We start from the raw sequence: 27,604 nt of genomic DNA, 5'->3' as shown, positions 1-27,604 counted from the left end.
TTGGACAGCACTAAGCAGATGTAAGGAATGCACACTGAGTGGCTTAATTATATACCTATCTATACATGCCTATAGAGGCAGTCAGGGGGCTACAAACAAGATAGGTTCTGTAGGTTTGTTCTTAAAGCGGAGTTCCGGCCTCAAAATCCACTTTGGGCCATCCGCTTGCTCAGTGTCACCTAAAAAAGAAATACCTTCCTTTCTTCCACTTCCTCCCTCTGTGGCCACGGCCCGCGCCGTCACTTCCTGCTTGCACTGATTCCTGGGAGCTGAACGTCATCGCTCCCAGGAATCAATGCGCCTGCACCGGCCACGCTCGTCAGTTCCGGTGCAGGCGCGTCATTCCCTGCTAAACAGCTTCTGGGCATACCCAGAAGCTGTGGGACTGAAGAGGATGCGCTGGCTTCAGCTGCCCACACCTAAGATGGCAGCGCTGGACAATACATTTTCAAGGTAATTATTTATTCTAAAAGGTAAGTGCAACCTGGAACAGTTCAGAGGCTATCCATTATGAAATGTACTAGCCCTGACTGTCCCGGGGGTATTTATATTGAAAAATAGTTTCCGTGGCCGGAACTCCGCTTTAAACTGAATTTGTATGTAAGTTGGAACAAGTAAATGTTTTAAGTGTAACTATAGCCAAAAAATGATTTCTACATTTTTTTTATAGCATAAGGAAGGGTTAACTGGCTATGCAGTGATGTGAGGTTGCTGACAGGTCCGCCGGGCAGTAGGTGGCAGCAGCAAGATGGCTACCTGTGGTTTCTGGGACCAGTGTGACATCAGGCTGCCTCTGTTTGTAAGTATGAGTTTTATGCAAGTGAGATGTTTGTAACTCTGAGACTGCCTTTAGCTGGAAAAGTCTGTAATTCGACCTGAAACCAGCTGCTGCAAAATGTGCCTTTATAAAGATACTTTAAATAGATTTATCATCCCCACTTACCCAGTGCGGGAGGTAGCAAATCCCTTCATCTGCTACAAACTCAAGAACACCACAATGTGTCATTCTGTCTGAATTCTTATTCGTTAACTTGAAAAGCATCGGGTATGTGATGTTTAATCTGCCTGTAGACAAATCAGATCACATATGAGTAGAGTTTCTTACTACCAGTCATTAGTAACATAAAAGAATGGGTCTTTTACAGGATCCAGAAAAAAAGAGCGGTTTTGAATAATAAAACATAATAAAACACCTAAGTAAAGATAAAGGAGATACTTACTTAGCTGATCCAGTGCTGATGGAGGCATGATAACTGAAAAAAATAAAAGTTACACTGAAAATCGTCAATCTGAAATTCTTTTATGTACAATGTACTAATGTAATCAATGCTGGATACAGGCAAATAAACCCTGAGAAACATAAGTGGAACCTGCCTCGTTTAGTAGCCAGTAGGCCTGTACATATCAAAAATGGCGCTTTTCCACTGCATGGAACCGTACCGGCTCGGCACGCTTTTGTGCTTTTCCACTGCGGTACCGCATGGTATAGGGTCGGAACGGTTCGGTACGGTAAGGTATAGGTTTGCTTTTCCACTGCATGGAACCGAACGGTATGGTACGGTACGGCTCTGAAAAAACAGTACCTACTCGATTGTGGTTCCAACAGGTACCAAACTGGTACCATATCCCACAATCCTTTGCATGCAGTCACTACTAGCCACTGATTGGTCAGAGAATCCCACCCACCCCGTTGTTATCCCACCCACTTAACTTTAGTACTACTTTAGTGGAAAAGCAAACCATACCGTACCGTACCGAACCGTTCCGACACTATACGGTGCGGTACCAGCAGTGGAAAAGCAAACCGGGCCAAGCAGGGCCGAGTAGAGCCGAGCCGGTACTAGCCGGTACTTGCAGTGGAAAAGTGCCAAAAGTTAACACATACACTCTTGGTAATTAAAAGTTCAATTAAACTAAAAATGGTAATTAAAACTAGACCTCTTTGTATACCAACACTGTATGTTTATTTAACGTTTAAAGCATATCTAGCCCCCCCAAAAAAAATCATAAAAAAAAAAAAAACAACAACAAAAACAAAAGAAAAAAAAACTGTAAAATAGTCCAGCTTACCAGCCCTCAGGAAGGTGACTGCATTAGTTTTCTTTTTTAGGCTTTTGTAACCTTTAGACCCCTTTCACACTAGTGCGACTTGTCCCGCGATTTTGGACCGCAAAATCACATGACAAGTCGTTTTCCATTATTTTCAATGAGCCCCATTCATATCAGTGCGTTTTGAAGTCGCACCGACTTCAAAGTAGTTCCTGCACTACTTTGGTATGATTTTGATGCGTTTTGAGGTATATAGCCCTGAGCCATTGCTCAAAATCGCAGCAAAGTCACGTAAAAATTGCGTCGCAAAATCACATCGCATAAGTGTGAAAGGGGCCTTACTTTCTCCTGGTGATCCAATAAATAACACACTCCCTGTCCCTTCATGTCTACAGTCATTTCTACATTGTATCTAGGAAAGAAGCCATGGTTTGTCATATAGGCTGGACTTCAAACATGTCTGCCTTTGTTCATTTCCATTATAAGGTGGATTGATGGGACTAGCAGTTTACACAAGAAAGATAAGGCTGTTATGCTTTTTTCTGATTATAAGGAAATGGAAAGGACAGTACATTTCTGATCAGATGAATAAGTATTTTTTGTACTTACCAGCAATAAGAAGAAAAATACACACCAAGATGCAAAATAATATTCTTTCTTTATTAAAATAGCCAATATGAACAAGTTCTGAACAGAATCCCAATGCACTCTATGCTAGGCACAGCACTTTCTTGAAGAATTAGAACTGCTGGGTATTTTTATTTATTTTTTGGTGGAGATGAGACAAACCAGCACCTGAGAGGTAACTGTAGAGCATGGAGCCTAATCTCACCTGGAACAGCATGTGGTATATTTAGTATTGGATACCTTTAGTGTTTGCTAAAAAGGGGAAATAATGCAGCCACCACATTCGGGGACTCATAAGCTGCAATATATTAAATTTGTGTTTTTTGGTAAGCTTTAAAAAATAACTAAAGGCAAAACTTTTTTTTTAGTTTTGAAAAGAGTGGAAAGGGATTAGAAAACCTTTTTTTTTTTTTTGCTGTCTGTGCTCCTTTAGGGAGATTCAGCCTCTCTATTTGTCCTGTTTACCATTATCATTGAAAGTGAAAGTAAAAGAAAATCCCATATTTTGGGTAGTCCCCAAAACAATAATAGAGGGGAAATCTTCCAGTGTGGACACCAGTTCTGGTGACACTTCAGGATTTTTGAGGGATTTCCTGACTTCCTGTTTGACTATGGGACAGGAAGTGAAGGGAAATCTCCCCAATAAGACACAGATTACAAAAAACTGACCCTCCCTTACTGTATCCAAAATTTGCTTTTAGTTCTACTTTAAAGAGGGTGTGAGCCTCAGACATGAAATACAAACAAAGCATATCCCTTTATAGTATGTATTTGTCTTATTTAAGAGCACTAAAACCCCGTACACACGTAGCGATTGTCGGCCGTAAATATTCGGCCGCCGAACGATCGGCCGATTGTCGGCTTGTTAGTATGATGCTTCCGACAGCAAATTTTCTGCCGAACAGAATCTGCCGTGCAGACTTTAAAATTTTTGTTGGCCGTCACCAGAACGGCCGATTGTTCGCCAGTCAGTACAGATTTCGGCCGACAAACAGCAGATTAGCAAGACTGGGCATGCTCAGAAAAGAAAAAACACACGGAAAGTTAACCATCACATGACATCACTTCTGCAGTCGGCTGTTGTTGGCCGACAAAATTCATGTGCAGTCTTTAGCACTTTTCAGCCGACAGGACAGCACCGGACAAAAGACGGGCGATCGTTCGGCCGACATTCGGTACGTGTGTACGGGGCTTAATGCCCCGTACACACGTGCAGATTATCTGAAGACTTTTGTCTGCAGACTTACCAAAACCATATAATATGAGGTCAAACCTAAACACTTTCAATTTGTATGCAATCCGGCAGGCCCTTGCACTACATAGAAAAGGTAAATCTGAAGACAAAAGTCTTCAGATAATCTGCACGTGTGTACGGGGCATTAAGTGTCACTTTTGTCTGCCGCTTCCTTCCTCTGCTAGCAGCATGAATCACTGCTGACAAGTGTTCCTGACAACAAGAAAAAAAGGTGACAGGGGAGGGACCTCCAGCAGATTGACAGCCTCAGCTCGGTTCCTGTGTGTGGAGGGGGGGGGGGGGGAGTGTCTCCTTGCTCTAATCAACTGTCAGATCTTGTACCTTCAGCTCTCCATCCCCTGCTTTATGACAGCTCAGACAAGCTTTAACAGTCAGCAATCTGATTGGTTGTAGAGAAGAAGGGGCAGCAAATAGACAACTTACACTTACAACTTATATAGGAGGATTTGTTTCACATCTGTGTATCACCTAAGGCCAGTCACTTCACTAGGTATATGTGAGGGTTTACAACTACATCAAGGGCTTGTTCAAATGTATGCCCATTACTGTTGCCCCTCTGAAAACTGACCTGCTATGGATAGGTCACCTCCTCACCACCTGTTCTAACATTCAAATTGCATTGCAAGGCGATAGCAGCTCAACCCCATTCACTTGAATAGGTCATGTTTGGCAGCAGTACCACCCACCAAATGCGGCATGCCGTCTAATAATGCGGAGTTTAGATGGGGGGGGGATATTAAACCATGACTAAACCACCTGCTTTTACCAACCCCTGGCTTCCCATATGAATGAGCCCTTCAAGTGGTTGTAAACCCTTACATGATCCCAGTGAAGTGAGTAGCCTCATGTGATACAGAGAGATGAAACAAATCCTCCTAAATAAGTTGTGCATCTGCAGTCTTCTCTTCTTTACATCAGTTCAAAGTGCTGAAATATGAAGCTTGTCTGGGAATTCAGAAAAAAAGGGGTGGAGAGATGAAATGACACTCTGCAGAGCTCAGTGAGGAGAGGGGGGAGGGGAGGTATTTTGTATTTGTAGATCTATACAGAAATGTATTGCCTTTCATTTCGAATTTTAAACAGAATGTTTTTTTTTTTTTTTTTTTTAGAAGGTGAGGGTTAACATATACTTTAAAGGCGAGTGCAAGTACTCATGGGACATGTAGCTCTGTACTGCGTTGCCATGTGAATGGGACACTGGTGGGCTTGCACGTATGATCCAGATCATAGTCGGAACACACTGGAGCCCATCAATGTTTAGGACTACTTGTATGACGGAACTTACTCTTCCCTCCTTTCTCCACATCCGAGCGGTCATTAGGTCCAGCCAGCATGGAGACGGAATAGCAGCGGTACTGGGTGGAGAAGCGGTTCTGGAAAGCCCTCGGGATAGGGTGGTCAAACATATTGAAAGAAAACTGAAAGAGAGAGTAAAGAGAATGTTAGCTGTATGCCTGTAGATGAGGACTGAGGACATCACACCATACATTGGAAGATTGGATCTATAGGACAGGCGCTAAGTGCTGAATACACTTCATGGCAGGGCACTCCTCACTGAAAACTGGACTGTCTGAGGTCACACCTCAAACCTCAGACGTCACCTTCCTCCTTTACACATGACAACTCTCACTCCATCATTTCTCATCACCACTAACAACATCTACTTCAGGAAAGTTCCATTCCTAGGAAAACTCTGTTAGGGTTATTAAGGAGCAGACAGAATAGAGGCCCACTGCCTGCCCCCAGTACTGTTCTTTCCCCGGTACGTCTTACCATGGTGCTGCCGGTTTAGGGACTTCACAACAATATCGCACTGAGTCACTCTACCCAGCCGGAAGTGTCTCTATTGAAGCCAAAGCAATACACAGCACGGCGCAGCCGCAGAACACAACGTCTAGCGCCGCCAAACTACAACTACCGGCATCCCTTGCGGCTCGTCCGGAAGCGATAGCTGGGGCTCTGAGAAGACTCATTGGCTGACTGACTTCTATTGCTTTTGGGACACCGTAGTTGTCAGTGGCTTGTGTGCGCTTTACGTCAGGGGAAAGCCGGCTTTGTGATTGGTCTGTGTGGGGAGAGAGCTTTAGCGCCAGTTTCGAGGGCAGACACCCGCCAGACGCAGAGATGTTTGTCAGCGACATTCGTAAAGAGTTTTACGACGTGATAGTGCATGAGGTGAGGAGGGGGCCGCCGGTGTGTATACATAGTCCGGGCTTTGTGTTCTGTGCTGGTGTGAGAAGGTCTATCCCTCTGTACCCGGGTGTAGTGTATTGTGTGGGGGGCTTGTTCAGGAGGAAACCTAGGACGTGTTTATCCCAGTGTGTGCTCACAGTCCTGGCTGCTGCATTTTGGCACGTTCTAAATCAATGGTCACAGCATACAATGGTCACAGCATACAATTCCACTTTCTAACATCAGCATTGTAATAGGGCCTCATCCACACGGGGAGTACTACAGGTAAGCCTATGCGAGGCCCACGTCTGCCCCCCCATGGTGATGTTCCATTAGTGTCTATGCTGATAGTCCCGTTCTTGTCATTTAACTCCACAGACACAGCTGCTGCTGGCAATTTGAAATCTGTGTGGGTGCATCACTCCCAACTGTCCCTGATTTTCAAGGGACTCTCCTTGCTTTGGAACAAAGTCCATCTTCTCTCATTTTGGTCTGATCCTAATAGATGTATATAAAATGCACTATGTATCCGTCAAAATGTGTTTCCCAGTGCTAAACCTTTCGCCCAATTTCTAAATGGCTGCATTTGTAATTTCAAAAACCACTCTAAAGCAACATTAGCGCTTAAAAACAAAACGAAAAATAAAAAACTTGTGGGTTTAACCACTTCCATATCAGCAAAAAAGTATAATCGCGCTAGTAGGAACCAATAATAAAAAGCAGCAGCTTCCTGTGAGATGGCACCAAAAAAACAATGTAACAAGCTGCGCTGCAATTCATATAAAAGTGCAAATAAACACAGTTAATATGAGAATTATATCATATATAGAAAATGTGAATAGTTAATATAAATATATAAAAAAAGTATCAATATAAATGTATATTAAAGTGGATTTCCACCCTAAATTTATACTTGCCTCCATCTTCTTGCTCCGGGTCACCTGAAAAAACAAATGGATAATCGCATTTGTTTTTTTTTTTTTTTTACTTTGTTTAGAAGAGAATATACTTACCTTCCTCTTCCTCCCCTCTGCGGCCACGGCGATTCGTCACTTCCTGGCTTGCAATGATTCCTGGGAGCTGAACGTCATTGATCCCAGGAATCAATGCGCCTGCACAGGCCCCGACGTCAGTTCCGGTGCAGGTGTTCTAAAATTTCCTCGGACCCATGAAAAAATCGGACCCTCGTCACTTCCGGTGGTCCTACGTCATGAAACAGCTGATGGGAGTCTCAAGTGCGCATTCGCACAAGACATTATCTTGGTTTGGTAAAATTATAACACATAGCGGGCAGCTGACTGAGAGAAGGCGGGGCTGAGGTGGGACGGAAGACACCGCCGCGTCATCTCCAGAGCTGAATAGAGGAGGCGGGACGGAGGTGCGGCTGTAATAGATGCAGGGCTTAAGCGACTCCTTCTGTTTTATTATCTTTAGTAATTATCGTATTATTTATCCTTAGGATTTAATAACATTTAGTATTTCTATAATACAAAATAAGAAATACTAAATGTAATGAAATCCTAAGGATAAATAATACGATAATTACTAAAGATAATAAAACAGAAGGAGTCGCTTAAGCCCTGCATCTATTACGGCCGCACCTCCGTCCCGCCTCCTCTATTCAGCTCTGCATATGTGCCTCCGTCCCTGTAATGTTTCAGTGAAGCGGCGGTGTCCTCCGTCGCACCTCAGCCCCGCCTCCTCTCAATCAGCTTTCCGCTCTCTGTTATAATTTTGGCAAACCTCGAAAAATTTCTTCTGCGCATGCGCACGGACGACTCCTATCAGCTGTTTTGTGATGCTCTGTCCACCGGAAGTGACGAGGTCCGATTTTTTTTTTTTTTTTTTTTTTTTTTTTTCACGGGTCCAACAAAATTTTACAACACAGGCACCGTCATACCTTGCAAAACAGCTTCTGGGCATGCATGGATGACGCTGCGGGGCTGGTGCAGTGCATCGTGGGACCAAAGAAGAGGACACAGAAGAGGATCGCGCTGGCTTCAAGCTGCCCACACCTGAGATGGCAGCGCTGGAGAATACATTTTCAAGTATTTCTTCTAAAAGGTAAGTGCAACCCGGGACAGATCAGAGGCTAGCCATTGTGGAATATATTAGCCCTGACTGTCCCGGGGGTATTTTTATTAAAAAAAACTTTCCCAGGGTGGAATTCCGCTTTAATGTAAATAATCCAAAAAAGTCCCAAGTGAAGCGATAACAGTTCTGAATATAATTGGTAAAATTGTGTCCAAAGAAAAAAGTACCAAAAAGACTTGAAAATGTCCAAAAAATCCCAAACAGTGACAACAGTGCCAAATGAATATAATGTCCCACACCAGAGCTCAGTGCCACCACCAACTGTGCTTCTGCTTACCAAAAGCCAGAATATAACAGGCTCATCGATCAACCAGATAAGTAGAGAGGCGGGGCTTGAAGTGACCACCAGCAGTATCAGGATCAAGGTATCCTCCATAGAGAATATACCACCCCACACTAGCTGTGCGCCTCAGGTACACAGATTAGCGACCGCCTTTTCAGTATAGAATTCCTTCACCAACGGCTGTAGAGAATCAAAGTCACCACTGATGAAATCTGGCAAATACTCATCTTGCTGACCATTTGTGATACGATGTAAACCATGAGTGTCCAACCTTTTTGCCTTCTCTGGGCCACATTGAGTGAAGAAATTTTCTCGGGCCGCATATAAAATATATACTATAGTTAAGGTATACAAGTAATAAAATGCTGCCACGCCCTTCCTGCGCCGCCGCACCCCCCGCACTAATTTAACACAACTAGAAGATGATCAAATGAAATGGAATCAGTATACAGAGGTTTACTTCTTCTGAGAGATATTAAAGGAAAACTCTAACCACCATGACCACTTCAGTGATTTGAACCACCCTCCCCTCTGAGGCAGCCTCTGCCTACCATTAGTTGGAAGCCACTGTGGCCATGCCCCCGACCTGACTACCTTCCTCCCCAGCAAAAAAAAAAATTGTCAGGGGGCAGTGGGCCGCATTGCCTGGGGTTCCGGGCCGCATGTGGCCCCCAGGCCGCAGGTTGGACATGCCTGATGTAAACGATCAGTGCTGAGCGTCAGGAGAGAGTCTGCAGATCAGCACGAGAACATTTTAACTGTGGGTTTATTTTTCTTAACCCCTGAACAAGACTCTGTTGGTTCAACTATGGAGTAAAGCGATTTATCAAAGCCTGTGCTGATTGGGGGTACAAATCGTTTACATCATATCACAAATGGTCAGCAAGAGGAGTATTTGCCAGATTTCATCAGTGGTGACTTTGATTCTCTACAGCCGGTGGTGAAGGAATTCTATACTGAAAAGGCGGTCGCTAATCTGTGTACTTGAGGCGCACAGCTAGTGCGGGGTGGTATATTCTCTACGAAAGATTTCCTGATACTGCTGGTGGTCACTTCAAGCCCTGCCTCTCTACTTATCTGGTTGATCGATGAGCCTGTTATATTCTGGCTTTTGGTAAGCAGAAGCACAGTTGGTGGTGGCACTGAGCTCTGGTGTGGGACATCATTATATTAATTTGGCATTGTTGTCACTGTTTGGGATTTTTTGGACATTTTCAAGTCTTTTTGGCACTTCATTTGGGACTATTTTCTTTGGACACGATTTACCCAATTATATTCAGCACTGTTGTCGCTTCACTTGGGACTTTTTTGGATTATTTACATTAATATACATTTATATTCTTCACATTTTCTATATATGATTTAATTCTCATATGAAGTGTGTTTATTTGCACTTTTATATTGTAGCGCAGCTTATTTGTTACATTAACCACTTCCATACCGGGCCAATTTTGGCACTCCACTCCTGCATGTAAAAATATTTTTTTTTTTTTTTTAATTTTTAGAAAATTACTCAGAACCCCCAAATATTTAGATGTTTTGGAACTACATTCCCCATGATGCTCAACTACACTGCAGAGTGCATGAGCATCATGGGAAATGTTCTAAAACATCTGTGGTGCCAAGGTTCACCATCACTGCCCTAGGGAATATAATGGTGGTCATTGTAACTTTTTATGTCACACGGTATTTGCGCAGCAATTTTTCAAACGCAGTTTTTTTTTTTTTTTTTGAAAAAGAACTGTTTTCATAAATTTAAAAAAAAAAAAAAAACCCGCTAAAGTTAGCCAAATTTTTTTTATATAATGTGAAAGATGATGTTATGCAGAGTAAATAGATACCTAACATGTCAGCTTTAAAATTGCGCACACTCGTGGAATGGTGTCAAACTTAGGTACTTAAAAATCTCCATAGGCAATGCTTTAAAATTTTTTACAGGTTACCTGTTTAGAGTTACAAGAGGTCTTGAGCTAGAATTGTTGCTCTACCTCTTCACGTGAGGTACCGCCGCAAACGTTTAGATTGAACGCTGTTTACATATCACTTTTATTCCTATTCCAAGGAATGTAAACATCCCTTGTAATAGGAATAGTACATGACAGGTCCTCCTTATGGGGAGAATTGGGGTCAATAAGACCTCAGATCTCTCCTACAGGCTAAAAAGACTGAAATAAAAAAACAAAACACAATTTGAGCTATTAAGCCAAGATCACGGCAGTATTTACAACTGCCAGGCCGGGCGTAACGTCATAACGTCACCCCCCAGGCCTCTAAGAGTCATAGAGACTGCCATAATCGCTGTGAGCGGCTCTATGACAATCTCAACAAACCAGTCATGAATGGCTTGTGATGCTGTGATTGCCCAACAGCTATCACTTGGTACCTGGTCCAATCACAGCACCCTGTACCATGCGATTAGCTGTAGCCAATCACAGCATGTCAACAGTAAGTAGACTGTCATGAATGAAAGAACCACCCCCCCCCGCCCAGAGTAGTACAGTGTGACTATGACAGCACTTAACTACTCCGATTAAAGTATATAGTAACACATTTAACTTTTAACAGTATCCCTGATCACTGCCACACTAGTTATATATTGACGCTGTACTGCAATAATGACTGTGGGGGGGGGGGGGGGAACAATTTTATTTAATTTCTTTGTTTTCCATAAAATTGTGACAAAAAAAAATGAACCTTTAAAAAACTTACCAGGCCTCCTACTAAATACCTCCAGACTGTACTTTCCAAAAAAAAAGGGGTAATTTGTTTGATTTTTGTACTTTTCCAAAATATTTACCATAGCTTGTAGATGCTATAAGGCTCATTTGCGGACATCAATGTAAGTGAATGGCACTGCGGATGTCAGCGGAATACCACCTGCTGACATCCGATTTTCCTTCCTTTCCGTTTTTTACACGGATGGAAAAATAGGGTTCTGTTCCATTCGTAAAAACGGAACAGAACTGAAAGGAGGAAAATCGGATGTCAGCGGATGGTATTCCGCTGACATCCGCAGTGCCATTCACTTACATTGATGTCCGCAAATCATCCGCAAAAAAATAGGATGATTTGCGGACACACGGAGCGCCCGTGTGAAAGGACCCTAACTTTCACACGGAGTTAATAATCCAAACTAATTTGTTTTTTGTTTTTAACAAAGATATATATGTAGCAGAATACATCTTTGTCCTAAATTAATGAAAAAAGCATGTTTACAAAAAACAAACTAAGAAAAACATGTTTTCACTATTTTCGTTTTTTTTTTTTTTTTTTTTTTTTTTTTTTAGTTTATATCGCAGAAATAAAAATCCCAGTGATGATTTACCACCAAAAGAAAACTATTTGTGTGAAAAAATTATAACCATTTAATTTGCTAACAGTGTTGCATGATTGAACAATTGGCATCTGGAGGTCAAGTTGTTGTTTACTTGAAAAATCTTCTTTCATGTTGCGAGTGCTGCCTGTCTGCTCACATCTCTTTCCATAAGTTCCTGGATTCCCTACATGCTTTGTAGCTTCTCCTCTATTTACTTTTAATATTTAGGGACTACGTGTCCCATGGTACCTTGCTGCCTGCAAGCAATGATTTCTGTTCTGACTGCATCTCATGAAACTCCTTCTCCTGAGCACCTCTAGATCATAAGACAGGCTCTGTGAAATGGTTAATAGACAACAAAAAGAAAAAGGGCGCACCGACCTCATGCATTACAACAAAAAATGTATTCAAAGTATTAAGTATATACAGTGCCTTGTGAAAGTATTTGGCCCCCTTGAACTTTGCGACCTTTTGCCACATTTCAGGCTTCAAACATAAAGATATAAAACTGTAATTTTTTGTGAAGAATCAACAACCAGTGGGACACAATCATGAAGTGGAACGAAATTTATTGGATATTTCAAACTTTGTTAACAAAAAACTGAAAAATTGGACGTGCAAAATTATTCAGCCCCTTTACTTTCAGTGCAGCAAACTCTCTCCAGAAGTTCAGTGAGGATCTCTGAATGATCCAATGTTGACCTAAATGACTAATGATGATAAATAGAATCCACCTGTGTGTAATCAAGTCTCCGTATGAATGCACCTGCACTGTGATAGTCTCAGAGGTCCGTTTAAAGCGCAGAGAGGATCATGAAGAACAAGGAACACACCAGGCAGGTCCGAGATACTGTTGTGGAGAAGTTTAAAGCTTGGGAAATCTTTCTGTATCCAAATCCGGCTTTAAACATCCCAAGGAGCACTGTGCAAGCGATAATATTGAAATGGAAGGAGTATCAGACCACTGCAAATCTACGAAGACCTGGCAGTCCCTCTAAACTTTCAGCTCATACAAGGAGAAGACTGATCAGAGATGCAGCCCATGATCACTCTGGATGAACTGCAGAGATCTACAGCTGAGGTGGGAGACTCTGTCCATAGGACAACAATCAATCGTATACTGCACAAATCTGGCCTTTATGGAAGAGTGGCAAAAAGAAAGCCATTTCTTAAAGATATCCATAAAAAGTGTTGTTTAAAGTTTGCCACAAGCAACCTGGGAGACACACCAAACATGTGGAAGAAGGTGCTCTGGTCAGATAAACCAAAATCAAACTTTTTGGCAACAATGCAAAACTTTGTTTGGCGTAAAAGCAACAAAGCTCATCACTCTGAACACACCATCCCCACTGTCAAACATGGTGGTGGCAGCATCATGGTTTGGGCCTGCTTTTCTTCAGCAGGGACAGGGAAGATGGTTAAAATTGATGGGAAGATGGATGGAGCCAAATACAGGACCATTCTGGAAGAAAACCTGATGGAGTCTGCAAAAGACCTGAGACTGGGACGGAGATTTGTCTTCCAACAAGACAATGATCCAAAACCTAAAGCAAAATCTACAATGGAATGGTTCACAAATAAACATATCCAGGTGTTAGAATGGCCAAGTCAAAGTCCAGACCTGAATCCAATTGAGAATCTGTGGAAAGAACTGAAAACTGCTGTTCACAAACGCTCTCCATCCAACCTCACTGAGCTCGAGCTGTTTTGCAAGGAGGAATGGGCAAAAATTTCAGTCTCTCGATGTGCAAAACTGATAGAGACATACCCCAAGCAACTTACAGCTGTAATCTAGGGCTGCAACTAACGGTTAATTTGTCTGTCGACTAATCTATCAATTATTTTTACGATTAGTTGACTAATCTAACGATTAATTTTTTTCTTTTTTTGCTTAATCTAGTGTTCTTTCTTTGATTAGTTAAATCATCCTTTGAATAACTTTACAAAAAATGATACGTACAACTTCTAATATAATATTTCAACTTTTATTAAAGTTTTTCCAAAAAATACTTCAATGTGGTTGGAAGTTTTAGTGGCAAAAATAAAATGTAAACACATCAGGCAGGAATAATGCCATTCAAAACCAAAAGCATTCAAAATGCCATATAAATTATAACACTTGTGCAACTGTGCAAAAATACAAGAGACACATAAAGTGCCAAACACTTTAGGGCATCAGGCATGAAAAATGCCATATCTGCCTAACACTTTAACTTCTTTAAACTACAAGTCAGCTCTCTGCCTTCAGGTAATCTTTTGCTGTATTGGCCATTATTTTGTTGAGCAGTGCTTTTGTTGGACTAGTTGGCTCCTTTAAAACTTGGTTACTTTTTAGGTATGTTTTCCATATACAGTGTTATTGTTGACCAGCATTTTTTTTGGTGTGTGTGTGTGTGTGTGTTACTTGTAAATGTAAAACATACCTAAAAACTAACATAGTTTTAAAGGAGCCAAGTCCAACAAAAGGCAAGCACCGCTCAACACTGTGCAAATTATAATGGCCAATACTGAGGAAAGATTACCTGAAGGCAGCCAACAGCCATCTTGTAGTTTAAAGAAGTCCAACAATACAACCCAAGAGTGCAACAGGTACAGGTTGGGGGCCTGTACCTAATAATAGAGCATTGCAATGGAGGAAGGTTAGCATATCAACATGCTCTGCAAGTTAGGCTTGCTCTTTTTTTTTTAGTCACAATGTTGCCAGCAACTGAGAAAAGCCCTTCGGAAGGGGTTGATGTTGCAGGCACACACAAGTAACTCTTTGCCAGCATGGCCAAGATGGGAAACCTCCCTTCATTTTCCTTCCACCATTTCAGTGGATTGTCTTCCTTTGGAATGGCCTGCTCACTAAAGTACATGTGTATCTCATTCCTCACAACTTCACTGTGAATTTCTGGATCTTGGATGTGACCAGTGTCATCCTCACCATTACTGTGGTGTTCATCTGAATCTGAACCGAGCAAAGAGTCCAACATAGACACTTGCCTCTTTTCTGAAAGTTTCATGTCTGGACTCCTTGCACTGGCTGACTGAACCTGTTCCTCACATTGACGTTGATGTGTTTGCTCTTCCTCATATCTTCTTTTCTCTTCAAGAGCAAGAGCTTGGACCTTGGGGTGAACTTTTAAACTATCCTCTGCTGCCAGGAATTTTAGCTTGCGGAATCTGGGGTCCAGGGCTGCTGCAATAAGACATATATTTTTCTCCTCCGTCATCTCTGAATTTAGTTTCCCTCTCCCATCTTGTGGTCATCTCCGGTGCAGCAACATTTTGGAAAGCCTTGACTGCCGCTGTCTCGCAAATTGTGCTCTGTATGGATTTCTGGAGGCCTTTTACCAAAGGAGGTAGAGCGGAACCAGTCACATGGGACTCTCCATTCAAGAAAACAGTAGCGAACTCAAAAGGCTTCAAGACTTGTTCCACTTCCTCAAGTAAGCTCCACTGATCATGTTTTAAATCCAGGAAGCGCTTCCCTCGTGGTGTGACATCAGGATCGGAAAGTGTTGCAGTCACAGGCCACCTCTGTTCAAGCAGGCGACTGATCATGTGTAAAGTACTGTTCCATCTTACGGATACATCATTTATTAGTGCATGATCAGGGGTACCCATTTGTTGTTGTTGCTTTGCTTTAAGCTTTGTAGTGGCCAGCTCACTTTTTTTAAAATGTTCCACAAGGCACTTCGCAACCCTCAGTGTCTTGCTGATCTGGGGATCCCTCAGGGCATGGTTGACAACTAACTGCAATGTATGACCAGCACACCTGAGAGAAGAGATGCCAGGATGCTTTTCTTCCAAAATACGCAGAGCAGCGACAACATTTGCAGCATTATAATGAACAACTGCAATTACATTGGCCATGGATATCTCAAACTTCTCAGCTGCTTTTTCCACCCAGTTAGCAATGTTTTCAGCTGTGTGGCGATCTTCAAGTGGCATAGTGGTCAGATTGTAGGATGTAAGCTTCCAGTCTTCATTAATGAAGTGGCATGTGACACCCAAGTATGCCTCTGTGGCAATACTGGTCCATGCGTCTGTGGTGAGAGCTATTTTGGATTTGACATCTTTGACGCTTTTAATCTTTAAAAATTCTCCTCATATTTCCTCTCCATCAGCTTAGTGAAATGGGACCTGGAGGGAAGTGTGTATCCTGGGTAAAATGTGCTGATCATCTCACGAAATCCTTGACAGTCTACAATGGAAAGAGGTCTCATATCTTTTACAATCATGTTGAGTATGCTATTGGTAAGTGTAATGGCCACTTGGGGCGTGCAAGCAGTGACATCCTTTTTATGAAAGAAAAAATCTTGTACACAGCTTTGCCTCTTCCTAAAGAAAAACAACAATAATAATAATTAATAATAATAATAATAATTAATAACATTACCAATTTACACATCTATGAATGCTCAGCCTCAACGCTAACAATATTAATTGTATTTTTTCTAGTAGAAGTTTGAGATATTCATGGCCAATGTTGTAATTAATAATGCTGCAGTGACAGTCAAAATAGCTCTCAGGTGTGCTGGTGGTCATGGTCAGATCATTGCACTTGTCAATCATGACCTGAGGGATCCACAGATCAGCAAGACAGACACTGAGGGCTGCAAATGCAAATTGCCTTGTAGTCCATTTAAGAAAAGTGAGCTGGCCCAGCCTGCGCAATCATCAGCTAGCAATGCATTAATTATATTGTTGAAATTAGTAGTACTAGTACTTACAAAGATGGCTCGTCCTTTGTGGTCAGTGCGCCAGGATGCTTTCTTCTGAGGTGCTCGTGCATAGCAGTTGTGCTGCTGTGGTATGCCATTTCACTTTTGCAAAGGGAACAAAGGACCATTTTATTTGGCCTCTGCTGAAAGTATTCCCATACCCTTGACGACCGTGATCGTGCTCTCGCTCCCTTTTGTACTGGAACTGTGCTGCTGGAACTGCTGCTGGAAGCCTTTTGTGGTACTGGTACTCTGCTGCTGGATGTGGAACTGCTGCTGCTGGCTCTTTCTCCCCCAGGATCAGATGTCGCCATTACCGCTGCTATGTTCCGCTATTTTAATGCAACTCGCGCGAGATGCATGTTGACGTCACGTGTTGACGTCACGTGTTGACGTCACGTGTTGACGTCACGTGTTGACGTCACGTGTTGACGTCACGTGTTGACGTCACGTGTTGACGCCACGTCACGTGTTGACGCCACGTCACGTGTTGACGCCACGTCACGTGTTGACGCGTCGACGGTTTTCACGCATGTCGACGATTTTTTGTAGTCGACTACGTCGACGCGTCGTGGCAGCCCTACTGTAATCGCAGCAAAAGGTGGCGCTACAAAGTTTTAACTTAAGGGGGCTGAATAATTTTGCACGCCCAATTTTTCAGTTTTTTTATTAAAGTTTGAAATATCCAATAAATTTTGTTCCACTTCATGATTGTGTCCCACCTGTTGATTCTTCACAAAAAATTACAGTTTTATATCTTTGTTTGAAGCCTGAAATGTGGCAAAAGGTCGCAGAGTTTAAGGGGGCCGAATACTTTCGCAAGGCACTGTATTATACTCACAAAGCAGGTGTGTATAACCACACATCAACATAACACACATATAGTCTCCAAGGTAGCCAAGGAACCACACTGTGCTGAATGGTATACAGTGTGCCGCATGGGGCTGCAGTGTTTAGGCTGACGCGTTTCAGGGGCGAACCCCCTTCCTCAGAGCCAAAAAAGAGTTGCTGCTCAAGGAAGGGGGTTCGCCCCTGAAACACACCTGCTTTGTGAGTATAATCTATACTTTTTAATACTTTTAATAAATTTTTAGTGGTAATGCACTAGGTGGGTGCGCCCTTTTTTTCTTTTTTGCTGTCTTAGTTGGTATCGGTTACCCTTGATCCTGAAGGGGCAGCAAGACCACAAGCTAGTCCACTCAAGTTTGAAGTATCCCTTTTCCCTCCGGCCTATGTTGTACTCGAGTGCAGGCGAATTGTTCTACTCTGTGAAATGGTTGACACAGCAGTGCCTACTCACAGGGCATAGTGAATAAGAGTCACAGAACTCAAGTAAGTTTTAAACTTCAAGCTTGCTCATATAAATAGAAGTAGGCTAGAAATATTTCAATGTGGAAATAATATATTTTACGTTTTGACCATAGATGCACTTTAAAGAAGAGGTTTGCGGTTTTAATAAAATAACGTCTACTCTCTTCTTCATGCTGCAGCATCAGTCCCCCTGCCGTTCACATGATTGCTCTGCTCTCGGTCTTCCCAGAGCAGTGACTCATGCTGACTTTGAATATTGATGTTGTGCCCGCCCAGTCAGGTAAAACGGGTTTCCTTCAGGTCCCGCTAAGCCCAGAAGTCGGGTCAGGTTTTCCCCTGCCCCGAGGAGTTTCACGACAATGTGAACGAACAGTGGCGTTGCATCACACACATGCAGGTGGTGCCTAAGCTGTTTCACCACCGCTGCCCCTTTGCAGGTCCGGTCCACAACGGTTGGACGGCGTCGCTTAAGGTGGACCACACGTTTCTAGGTTGATTAAATCCACGTTGATGCCCGTGGAGGACTCCCTGGTGTTCAGAGACCCGGCGAATAGGCGTGTGGGGACGCTTTCCCGCCACATGTATTTGGTGGCGGGCTTTCTGCTCAAACCTGTGTTTGCTTCTGTGCTGTTTTTCACAAACGGTTCAAGGTGCTTAGGCACACCTTAGTGGCGTAGTCGGTCCCTCCGACTGTCCTTTACCTGGTGGATCAAATGACCCAGGCCGTGATGTAATGATGTGACGTGGCCCTTTACGAGGCATTTCTGGTCGCAAGGTAATCGGCGGTTGGGGTCGCAATCCGCCGCATTATATGGCAAAAAAGCTGGTCGGCTGACCACGTTCCCAAAAATACTGTCTGATGTCCCTTATGTGGGAGATCGGCTCTTTGGGGACAAATCTCCTAAGGGAAAATTTTTTTATTTATTTTTTCCTTGTTTGTTACAAGTTAAAATCTGTATTTTTTGTTACAAATTACTTTAGCACCCCCAAACATATTAATATATATATATATATATATATATATATATATATATATATATATATATATATATATATATATCTCCATCCATACATTTTTTTTTTTTTCGTATAAAAAGGCAATCGTTGCAATCTTTTGTGTCGCACTGTATTCGCGCAACAGTTTTTTTGGAAAAAATACACTTTAATGAATTTTTAAAAAAACTAAACAGTAAAGTTAACCCAATTTTTTTTTTTTTTTTTTTTTTTTGGTATAATGTAAAAGCTGTTACGTCGAGAATCGTGATCTTTATTCTAAGCAAAAAAATATGGATTATCCAGACTCGTGCAGCTCTAATGGGTGGTGATTTCAGCAGTGGGAGCCCCTGCTTATCCCCTGGTGCTGACTCCTGGATGTTTCTCTTCCGCATGTGTGTGCAGATAGCCTAGTGCAATGCCTGATTCGTAGGTGTTGAGTCTAGTGGGGTCCTCTCCCTCTCTGCTTTAGGATTAGTTGGTGCTCTGTGCCTGGGAACCTGTGGTGCTGCCAGCGCGGTGGGTGTGTTCCTAGCAGTGTTTTTTACACCTTTTTTTTGTGGGTCCCCTTCTTTTTTTTTTTTTTTTACTCATGGAGTCACTGGAGCACTTTTTCCCACATGATCCCCTCTCGGAGGCTTCCAGGTCCCAACAATCCCTTACTGCACCGACGGCGGTCCTGGAGTCTTTGGTGTCCAAGGTGGATTTGATCCTGGGGAAACGGGCTAGCAAAAAGCATCCCCCGCCTTCACCTGTCTCATCAGATCCAGAATCTCTGATGTGGACGCGAGTCATCCTGTTGGGCCTGTGTCCACACACCTTGATTTCGCAGATAGGATGATTCCCCTGCTCCTGTAGCCGCGCATAAAAAGGCACTGGTGGATGCACTGATTGCATCTGTACGTGAGAGTGTAAAAATGGAGGATGCAACTTAGTCCGCATCGGAGGCGTCGGTTCCTTTTTGGCACCCACAAGCCCTCCAAAGCCGCAAGGGTGTTCCCCTTTCCCGCTTACTTAATGGGGTTGTCCAAAACGTTTCCTTGTTCTCCCTGAGCGTTTTTGCTATGCAGTACCCTTTATGAGGACTACCTGCTTAAAAAGTGGACTGTCCCACCTGTGGTGGACTCTCCGGTTTCTAGGTTAAACAAAGCAACCATGATTCTGGTTGAGGAATCCCCGGCCTTTAAAGACCCGGCTGTGGCCCACCATATGTGCCTGTGGCTGGTTTGGCCCTGGTGTCACAAGCTCTGACCGAATGAGCCTAGCCTTTACATCGGGACCTGGAGGGGGGGGGGGGGGAGAGGCTTTCCCCTGCCTTTGCTGACCTGGCGTAGCAGTTGGCCCAGGGGCTGCAGTTTGTCTGTGATGCCTCTTTGGCTGAGGCTTCTCTGATTACGAGGCTGTCTCAGCAGTGGTCCTTAGGCGTGTTATTTGGCTTAAATGCTGGTCTGTAGACCAGACTTCTAAGAAGGCCTTATCTGCTCTCCCCTTTCTATGGGATTGCCTGTTTGGAGCGTCCTTGGATGACATCATATAGGGTCTCATGGGGGGGAGGAGGGGGAAGAGTACCTTTCCTCCACAGGCTAGTAAGGGCAAGGGACCAGTTGAAGGCATGGTCCATCATTCTTGGATCATAAGACGTTTTTTTTCATCCCTCAGGGTCTGAAGACCGGATCAAAACCCTTCAGGGCCTCCCCTAGAAGATCCAGACGAACCTGGTCTGGCAAACCGAGAGTGGGCTTCTCCAGACCTGCGGACAAGGCTCCCTCAGAATGAAGGGGCGCCCTCACCCATATGTGGGGTGGGGAGACTTCTTCGCTCGTTTCTGGACCCGTGAAACTCCCTGGTACAGGACAAGTGGGTCCACCAAGTCATACGAGTTTTGTTCTTGCTCTCCGGAAAGGGTTTTTTCCTTCCAACTTGCTCCTGTCCCCAGACCGCTTACAGGGTCTCCTTTTGTGGCAGTGCAAGACTTGCTGAGCCAAGGGGTGATTGTGTAGGTTCCGACTTCGGAACGTTTTCAAGGGTTTTATTCAAACCTGTTAACAGTCCCCAGGTGCATCCAATTTTGGACCTCAAAGCGCTAAACTGCTCTGTGCGTGTGCAGAAGATCCGAATGGAGTCTATTTGCACGGTAGTGGTGTCTCTGCATCAGGGGGGTCTTCTTGCTTCTATCGACAACAAGGAAGCTTGCCTTACATTCCAATATGTGTTGGTCACCAGCGCTTCCTCCGCTTTGCCGTGGGAGAGGAGCATTATCAGCTTGGGGCATTACCCTTTTAGTCTCGCCTCAGGTCCTTGAGTGTTCACAAAAGTGTTCGCCCCGGTGCTGGCATTGTTGCGTTTAGTGGGGGATTTTGGTACTCTGGTACCGGACGACCTTCTGCTGGGTGTCTACGACTGCTCTGGTGGACAACTTGGAGATTACTCTGCGAACCCTGAGAGAGTTTGATTGGAAAAAAAATTACTGCTTTTAACTTGTAAGCAACAAGTTTCAGAGAGAGGCTTAGTCTTTAAGAGGTTAAAGTGCCCTCACTTAGACGGAAGTTTGTTTCTTTGATTTAAAACATGGGTGTCCAACCTTTTTGGCTTCTCTGGGCCACATTGAGTGTAGAGAAATTTTCTTGGGCAGCATATAAAATATAAACTATAGTTAAGGTATATAAGTAATAAAACGCCACTGTGCCCCACCGCACTAATTTAACACAACTAGGGGATGATCAAATAGAATCAGTATACAGAGGTTTACTTCTCCTGAGAGATATTAAAGGAACATGGTCGTGGTACAGGAGCTGGTCAGAGGCTGTGGTCGTGGTACAGGAGCTGGTCAGAGGCTGCGCAGACATTGAAGTTTCCTCCTCTGTCCCCTTATCTCTAGATAGACCTCAGTGTCCTCCTGTGCTGTGCCCCTTTCACCCTTCCACAGGCACATCAGTGTGTCCTCCGACCTCTGCCACCTTTATGGCTGCAATATTGTCCCCCCCTCACTCAAATGAGTGTCTGTCGTCCTCCTTGACGACTCCTCTGCTGTGGCTGCGAGGTGCTACTGAGAACGATTGAGTGCCTTTCATTAAAAAATTGCGCCAGGTGATTATTTTTTTTTTATAAAGATTAATCGTGGCAGGTCTAATCCACAGTCTGTAGACAATCTGATCCGGCTGGGCCAGGGTACAAGAGGGTCCCTAATCTGGTGGCTTCGTTCTCCGGCACTTCACCAGGGCAAATCCTTTCTCCCCCTGTACTGGACGGTGGTCGCCATGGATGTCAATGTCCTCTGTTAAGATTCTGCTCAGGGGGTCTGGACACTGGAAGAATCCAGACTGTTGATCAATGTACTGGAGCTCCGAGCGATCAGACTTTGTCTGAATCATTGGACAGATCGTCTTCAGGGGTGTCCGGGTGCAAATTCAATCGGACAATGCCACGGCCGTGGCCTATGTCAATCATCAAGGGGCACAAGATGTGTCCTGGCAGGTCAGGAAGTAGCCGGCGTTCTATGGTGGGCACAACAGTTCGTTCCAGCCCTCTCGCATTCCTGGGGTGGAAAACTGGCAGGCGGATTCCAGGGGAATGGTCACTTCAATCGGAGGGGTTTCATCAGCTGTGCCTTCGGTGGGATACTCCTGAGATGGACCTATTGGCCTCTTTTCTCAACAGGAAGGTGCAGCGGTTTGTGGCACGGTCTCAGGACCCTCTAGTGGATGCCGCAGACGCGCTGTGGACCCGTGGGGTTAGTATAGGCTGATTTTCCCCCCCCCCCCTCTCAAGCTTCTGCCAAGACTTCTGCGCAGGATCGAGGTGTGGCATCACCTGAAAATCCTTCTAATGTGGCGGATGGTTAGTAAAACAAAATGGTTGATTCTGACTTCCTCTTAAAGCGGAGTTCCAGCCTCACACACTCACCTGTCCAACGGTCCAGTGATGCGGCCGCCCGAAGCCTCACTCTTCTCCCTCTCTGCTCTGCGGCGCCGGCATCACTGGTGTGGGCACCCGGCTGTGACAGTTTGCGGCTTCACAGCCAGGTACGCACTGCGCATGCGCGAGTTGCGCTACGCGTCATGATTGGCCGGCAATCTTCTGGGACCTCTGACATGTCCCAGAAGATTGCAGAGAGGGAGGGGGAGAGGAGAACTTCCGCTCAGGGCGCGGCGGCGCTCCAAGTGGAAGTGGGAGCGGGTACCTGTCAAAACTAGGTACCCGCTCCCCCCCCCCCCCCCCCTAAAAACAATGACATGCCAAATGTGGCATGTCAGGGGGTTAGAACTACCTAAAGCGGAAGTTCCACTTTTGGGTGGAACTCCGCTTTAAGCAAAGTGTTAGCAAGAACACAGAGAAGTGCAAAACCGCAAATGTCAACTGCTCTGAAATAGAAAAGTACAGGAAGTAGCTGCATAAAGAAGTGTTTTGCTTAGATAAAGGAAAGTTTGTATCTGCACTTCTGACGCAACTGTTAGCTAAGTGATGTACACGTCTATTTCAGGAACTTGGCTAGGGAGTATGAGCCGGGCTAAGTTCTCTTCGCTAGTGAAAAAAAAAAATTCCATCTTTGGTTTCTGGAAAGCTGTTTGTTGCTACAGAGGCAGAAGGGATTCTGGTCATCTTAGTGGCTCCATACTGGCCTCTCCCAGTTTTGGTACGATGATTTGGTACGGCTGGTCGCTGATGTTCCTTGGAGACTTTCTCTCAGGGCAGATCTGCTGTCCCCAGGACCCATCTTCCATCCTTCTTTACAGTCGCTGGCTTTAACACCTTGGCTGTTGAAAGCCAGGTGCTGAAAGAAAGCGGTTTGATTCAGTGAATCTTATACTGTTAAGCTAGAAAATCTACCTCTAGGAAGAGTTACCATCGTACATGGAAGTCGTACATTGTGTAGTGTGAGTCTCCTGGGGTTCATCCTTGCTCCTTTTCAGTGGCTTTGATCTTGACCTTTCTCCAATGGGATGTTGAGCAGCGCCTTGCCTTGAGTACTATCAAGGGCCAGGTCTCAGCCTTGGCAGTCTTCTTCTTTCAATGACCATTGGCCACACTTTCCTGGGTGTGTACTTATATCCAGGGAGTTTGACACTTGGCTCCTCTGTTGCGTTCTCCATTGCTGCCTTGGGACCTCAATTTTGTGCTTTCAGTCCTCCAGAAATCTCCTTTCGAAAGTCTTAGGGAGGTTCCCCTGCTTACGTTATGCCAAAAGGTGGCCTTTTTTGGTGGCAATCTCTTCTGCATGCAGGGTGTCGGAGCTGGCAGCGTGGTCTTGTTGTTCACCTTACTTGGTGGTTCACAGAGAGAAGGTGGTTCTTCGCCCCTGTCCGTCGTTCCTTACAAAGGTTGTCTCTGATTTTCATTTAAATGAAGACATTGTGTTGTCTTTCCTGTGTCCTAGGCCAAAACATCCTAGGGAAATTGCCTGGCATCCCTTGAAGGTGATTTGGGCAATTAGGGTGTACCTGGCAGGTACGGAGTCTTTTAGGAAGTCAAACTCACTATTTGTGTTTACAGACTGACCTCGGAAGGGATTGTCCGCTTCTGCTGCGACCATTTCCAGATGGATCAGACAGACGGTGTTTCAAACCTATTCAATTAAGGGTCAAGTTCCTCCTTTCACTCCTAGGGCACTTAGTGCCTCCCTGGGCCTTCCGTCATCAGGTGTCAGTGATGCAGGTTTGCGAGGCAGTTACCTGGTCGTCTGTGCACACCTTTACAACACTTTTTATAAAGTGGACGTGTTGGCATCTGCGGATGCTTCCTTTGACCTAAAGATTTAGCTGGCTGCTGTTTAGAGGAGCTGGTATTCTTTGAAGGTGTACTATGTGTTTTTTTTTTTTCAGGTGAGCTCCAGTTGTTCTTGGTTGAGCTCCATGTTACCTGGTTGGCTATGGTTTAGCCTTGGAATTTTTTTATGCTGCTTTGGGACATCCCAAAGGTTAAGAAGATCAGGAGCTGTCGGTCAATAAATGATAGAGAAAATGGGATTTTTGTCTTACCGAAAAACCCATTCCTCTAATATTTGACGGACACAGCACCCACCCCTCTGTGCATTTGGATTTCTTCTGACACTGCTTTTAACAAATCTGAGTGCCTATAGCTGAGAGTGGGTGTATACCCCCTGGGACTACCACTAGGCGTAGTCAAGCTTTTTTTTCTGTCTAGTGTCATACTCCTGTAGGGGGCATTATAACCCAATGGTTAAGAAAATCCAGAGCTGTGTCCATCCAATGAACTTCAGAGAAATGTTTTTTATGGTAAGACCCAAAAATCAAATTTTTTTTTTGCTTTGTACATTGTTATAGGGCCGCTCCAAATTGCTTTAATATCATTTGTATGTGGTAAAACTACAGGGATTGGCTGCTTTATTTCAGATAGCGTTTTATTATATTCTTTCTTCTTATCGGGGGGACCAGAGAAGAGGAGGATCGGGGCTGCTATGTGCAAAATCAGACAGACAGTACGTGTGTGTTTTGTTGTTGTTTGTTTTGTTGTGGTGTGTGTGTTTTTTTTTTTTTTTTTTTTTATTACTTTTAATCATGTTAAACTGACCTTTTGGGTAGAAGGCACCAGCCATTAAAAGATTAATGTATAGTTATAAAACACTACTGAATATGGAAGAATGCAGACTTGCTCATGATCTTCTATTTGATTTCAGCGTGTGCTTCTCCTTGTTGCACCTGATGTGGATGCACTGTGTGCATGCAAAATACTTCAGGTAAGGCTGTTTACCTTATTGCTTTTTTATTAAAGGGATTTAAAGAACTTCTCATTAATGTTTTAAAACTTTTATTTAATCCCCCAGGAGATCAAGTGCATTTAATGCCTGGTCCTGTTTGGATAGGTGGCTCCATTGTGGAAGTAAAGCACCTCTTTGTTAATACTGACTAAAGCTCCACCCCAGTTTAAAGCCCAGGTTATGTGCAGTCCTGTGGGGAGAGGTACAGCCAGCCCTAAGCCCCCATCCCCTCTCTAAGATGACTGTTTGTTCATTAGCGTAAAAACAAAAAAATAATCGGCACTGTGCGATAGTTTCTAACAGCTGGTAAACCTATAGGGAACAAGCAACTCTAGGATACAGATCCGACAGCACCGCTTGTTCATTTCTAAGGTTAATTTCTAAAATTAAAGCAGAGTTCTGGCCTCGGAAATGTTTTTTAGATAAAAAAAATACCCCCAAGACAGTCAGGGCTAGTGCATTTCATAATAGATAGCCTCTGAACTGTCCCAGGTTGCACTTACCTTTTAGAAGAAATACTTACCTTGAAAATGTCTTGTCCAGCGCTGCCATCTCGGGTGTGGGCAGCTGAAGCCAGAGTGTCCATTTCGGTGTTCTCTTCAGTGTCCTCTTCGGTCCCAGAATGTCCTGCACCGGCCCTGCTCGTCACTTCCGGGGCAGGCGCGTCATTCCTGCACAGCTTCTGGGCATGCCCAGAAGCTGTTTAGCAGGGAATGACGCACCTGCACCGGAACTGACGAGCAGGGCCGGTGCAGGCGCATTGATTACTGGGAGCGATGACGTTCAGCTCCCAGGAGTCAATGCAAGCAGGAAGAGACGGCGTGGGCCGCGGCCGCAGAGGGGGGAAGTGGAAGAAAGGGAAGAATATTTTCTTCATGAAGGTAAGGAAACAAAAAAAAAAAAAATTGGGACTATCCATTTCTTTTTTTAGGTGACCAAAAAGGGGTTTTTGAGGCCGGAACTCCGCTTTAAAGTGGAGTTCCACCCTAAAATTATACTTGCCTCCATCTTCTCGCTCCGGGTCACCTGAAAAACAAATGGATAATCGCAATTTTATTTATTTTTTTTCCTTACCTCGTTTAGAAGATAATATGCTTACCTTACTTCCTCTTCCTCCCCTCGGCAGCCGAGTCGTCACTTCCTGGCATGCAATGATTCCTGGGAGCTGAACGTCATCGCTCCCAGGAATCAATGCGCCTGCACCGGCCACGACATCCGTTCCGGTGCAGGCGCCGTCATACCTTGCAAAACAGCTTCTGGGTATGCCCAGAAGCTGTGCAGGGATGACGCTGCGGCACCAGAAGTGACGGCGGGGCCAGTGCAGTGCATCGTGGGACCGAAGAAGACGGAAGAGGACACAGAAGAGGATCGCGCTGGCTTCAAGCTGTCCACACCTGAGATGGCAGCGCTGGAGAATACATTTTCAAGGTAAGTATTTCTTCTTCTAAAAGGTAAGTACAACCTGGGACAGATCAGAGGCTAGCCATTGTGGAATGCATTAGCCCTGACTGTCCCGGGGGTATTTTTATTAAAAAAAACGTTCTCTGGGTGGAACTCCGCTTTAAAGTCTAAGATTAAAAAATCTCAGTGCTGTGAAGTCTTTGTGTTGATCTGAGGCTATTTGTAAACATGCACAGCTCCACAGCACTGAGTGATACTGTGATAATGAACATTCAGAGCTGTGGCTGTGATAGAGCTGCTGTTTTTTGTGGGTTTACCAGCAACTAGCTTTTCTATTGCACAGCACCAGTCATTCGTAACCATAAAACATACATCAGTGTTGTGGGGCTGTGTACGTCACCTGCTGGGTCTTTTCTACTACATTGTTATGCAAATGTGAGCAGTTTACTGCAAGTAAAAGTGTATGTGTATATAGTAAAAATATTATTATGCACAAGGAAGTTATCAATTGTCACTTCCCATTAAAAAGGAATTTTACCTGGCCTTTGCAAAATCCGCTATCAGCAGCTACAAGTTGACGTTAAAAAAAAAATAAACACATATTAGCCCATGAAGTCTATCGCTGTCTTCCTCGCACCTGATTCTCTGTAGGGTTTCAATTGCTTCGTGCCACCTTGCA

At 44.2% G+C, this 27,604-nt stretch overlaps 2 protein-coding genes across 2 annotated transcripts in view; one reads left to right on the top strand and one right to left on the bottom strand.

The window, feature by feature from the left end:
* UFD1 (ubiquitin recognition factor in ER associated degradation 1) overlaps window positions 1-5,842 on the bottom strand; it is a 36,451-nt gene extending 30,609 nt beyond the window's left edge. Inside the window, exons 1-4 of the mRNA XM_082243091.1 lie at window positions 5,705-5,842; window positions 5,217-5,349; window positions 1,221-1,253; window positions 944-1,065 (exon numbers count right to left, since the gene is read on the bottom strand). Coding sequence (XP_082099217.1) covers window positions 944-1,065; window positions 1,221-1,253; window positions 5,217-5,349; window positions 5,705-5,707 — 291 coding nt within the window. The 5' untranslated portion in view covers window positions 5,708-5,842. The remainder of the gene's footprint in view (window positions 1-943; window positions 1,066-1,220; window positions 1,254-5,216; window positions 5,350-5,704) is intronic.
* A 90-nt stretch (window positions 5,843-5,932) lies between these two features.
* Window positions 5,933-27,604, top strand: part of CDC45 (cell division cycle 45) — a 155,162-nt gene continuing 133,490 nt past the window's right edge. The window contains exons 1-2 of the mRNA XM_082243089.1: window positions 5,933-6,106; window positions 25,444-25,503. Of these exons, the coding sequence (XP_082099215.1) occupies window positions 6,056-6,106; window positions 25,444-25,503 (111 nt within the window). The 5' untranslated portion in view covers window positions 5,933-6,055. The remainder of the gene's footprint in view (window positions 6,107-25,443; window positions 25,504-27,604) is intronic.

Source organism: Pelophylax lessonae, assembly GCF_965119305.1.
Source record: "Pelophylax lessonae genome assembly, chromosome: 1".
Taxonomy (NCBI): Eukaryota; Metazoa; Chordata; class Amphibia; order Anura; family Ranidae; genus Pelophylax; species Pelophylax lessonae.
Note: the sequence above shows the minus strand (reverse complement) of the source record. Positions and strands in the feature narration are given on the sequence as shown.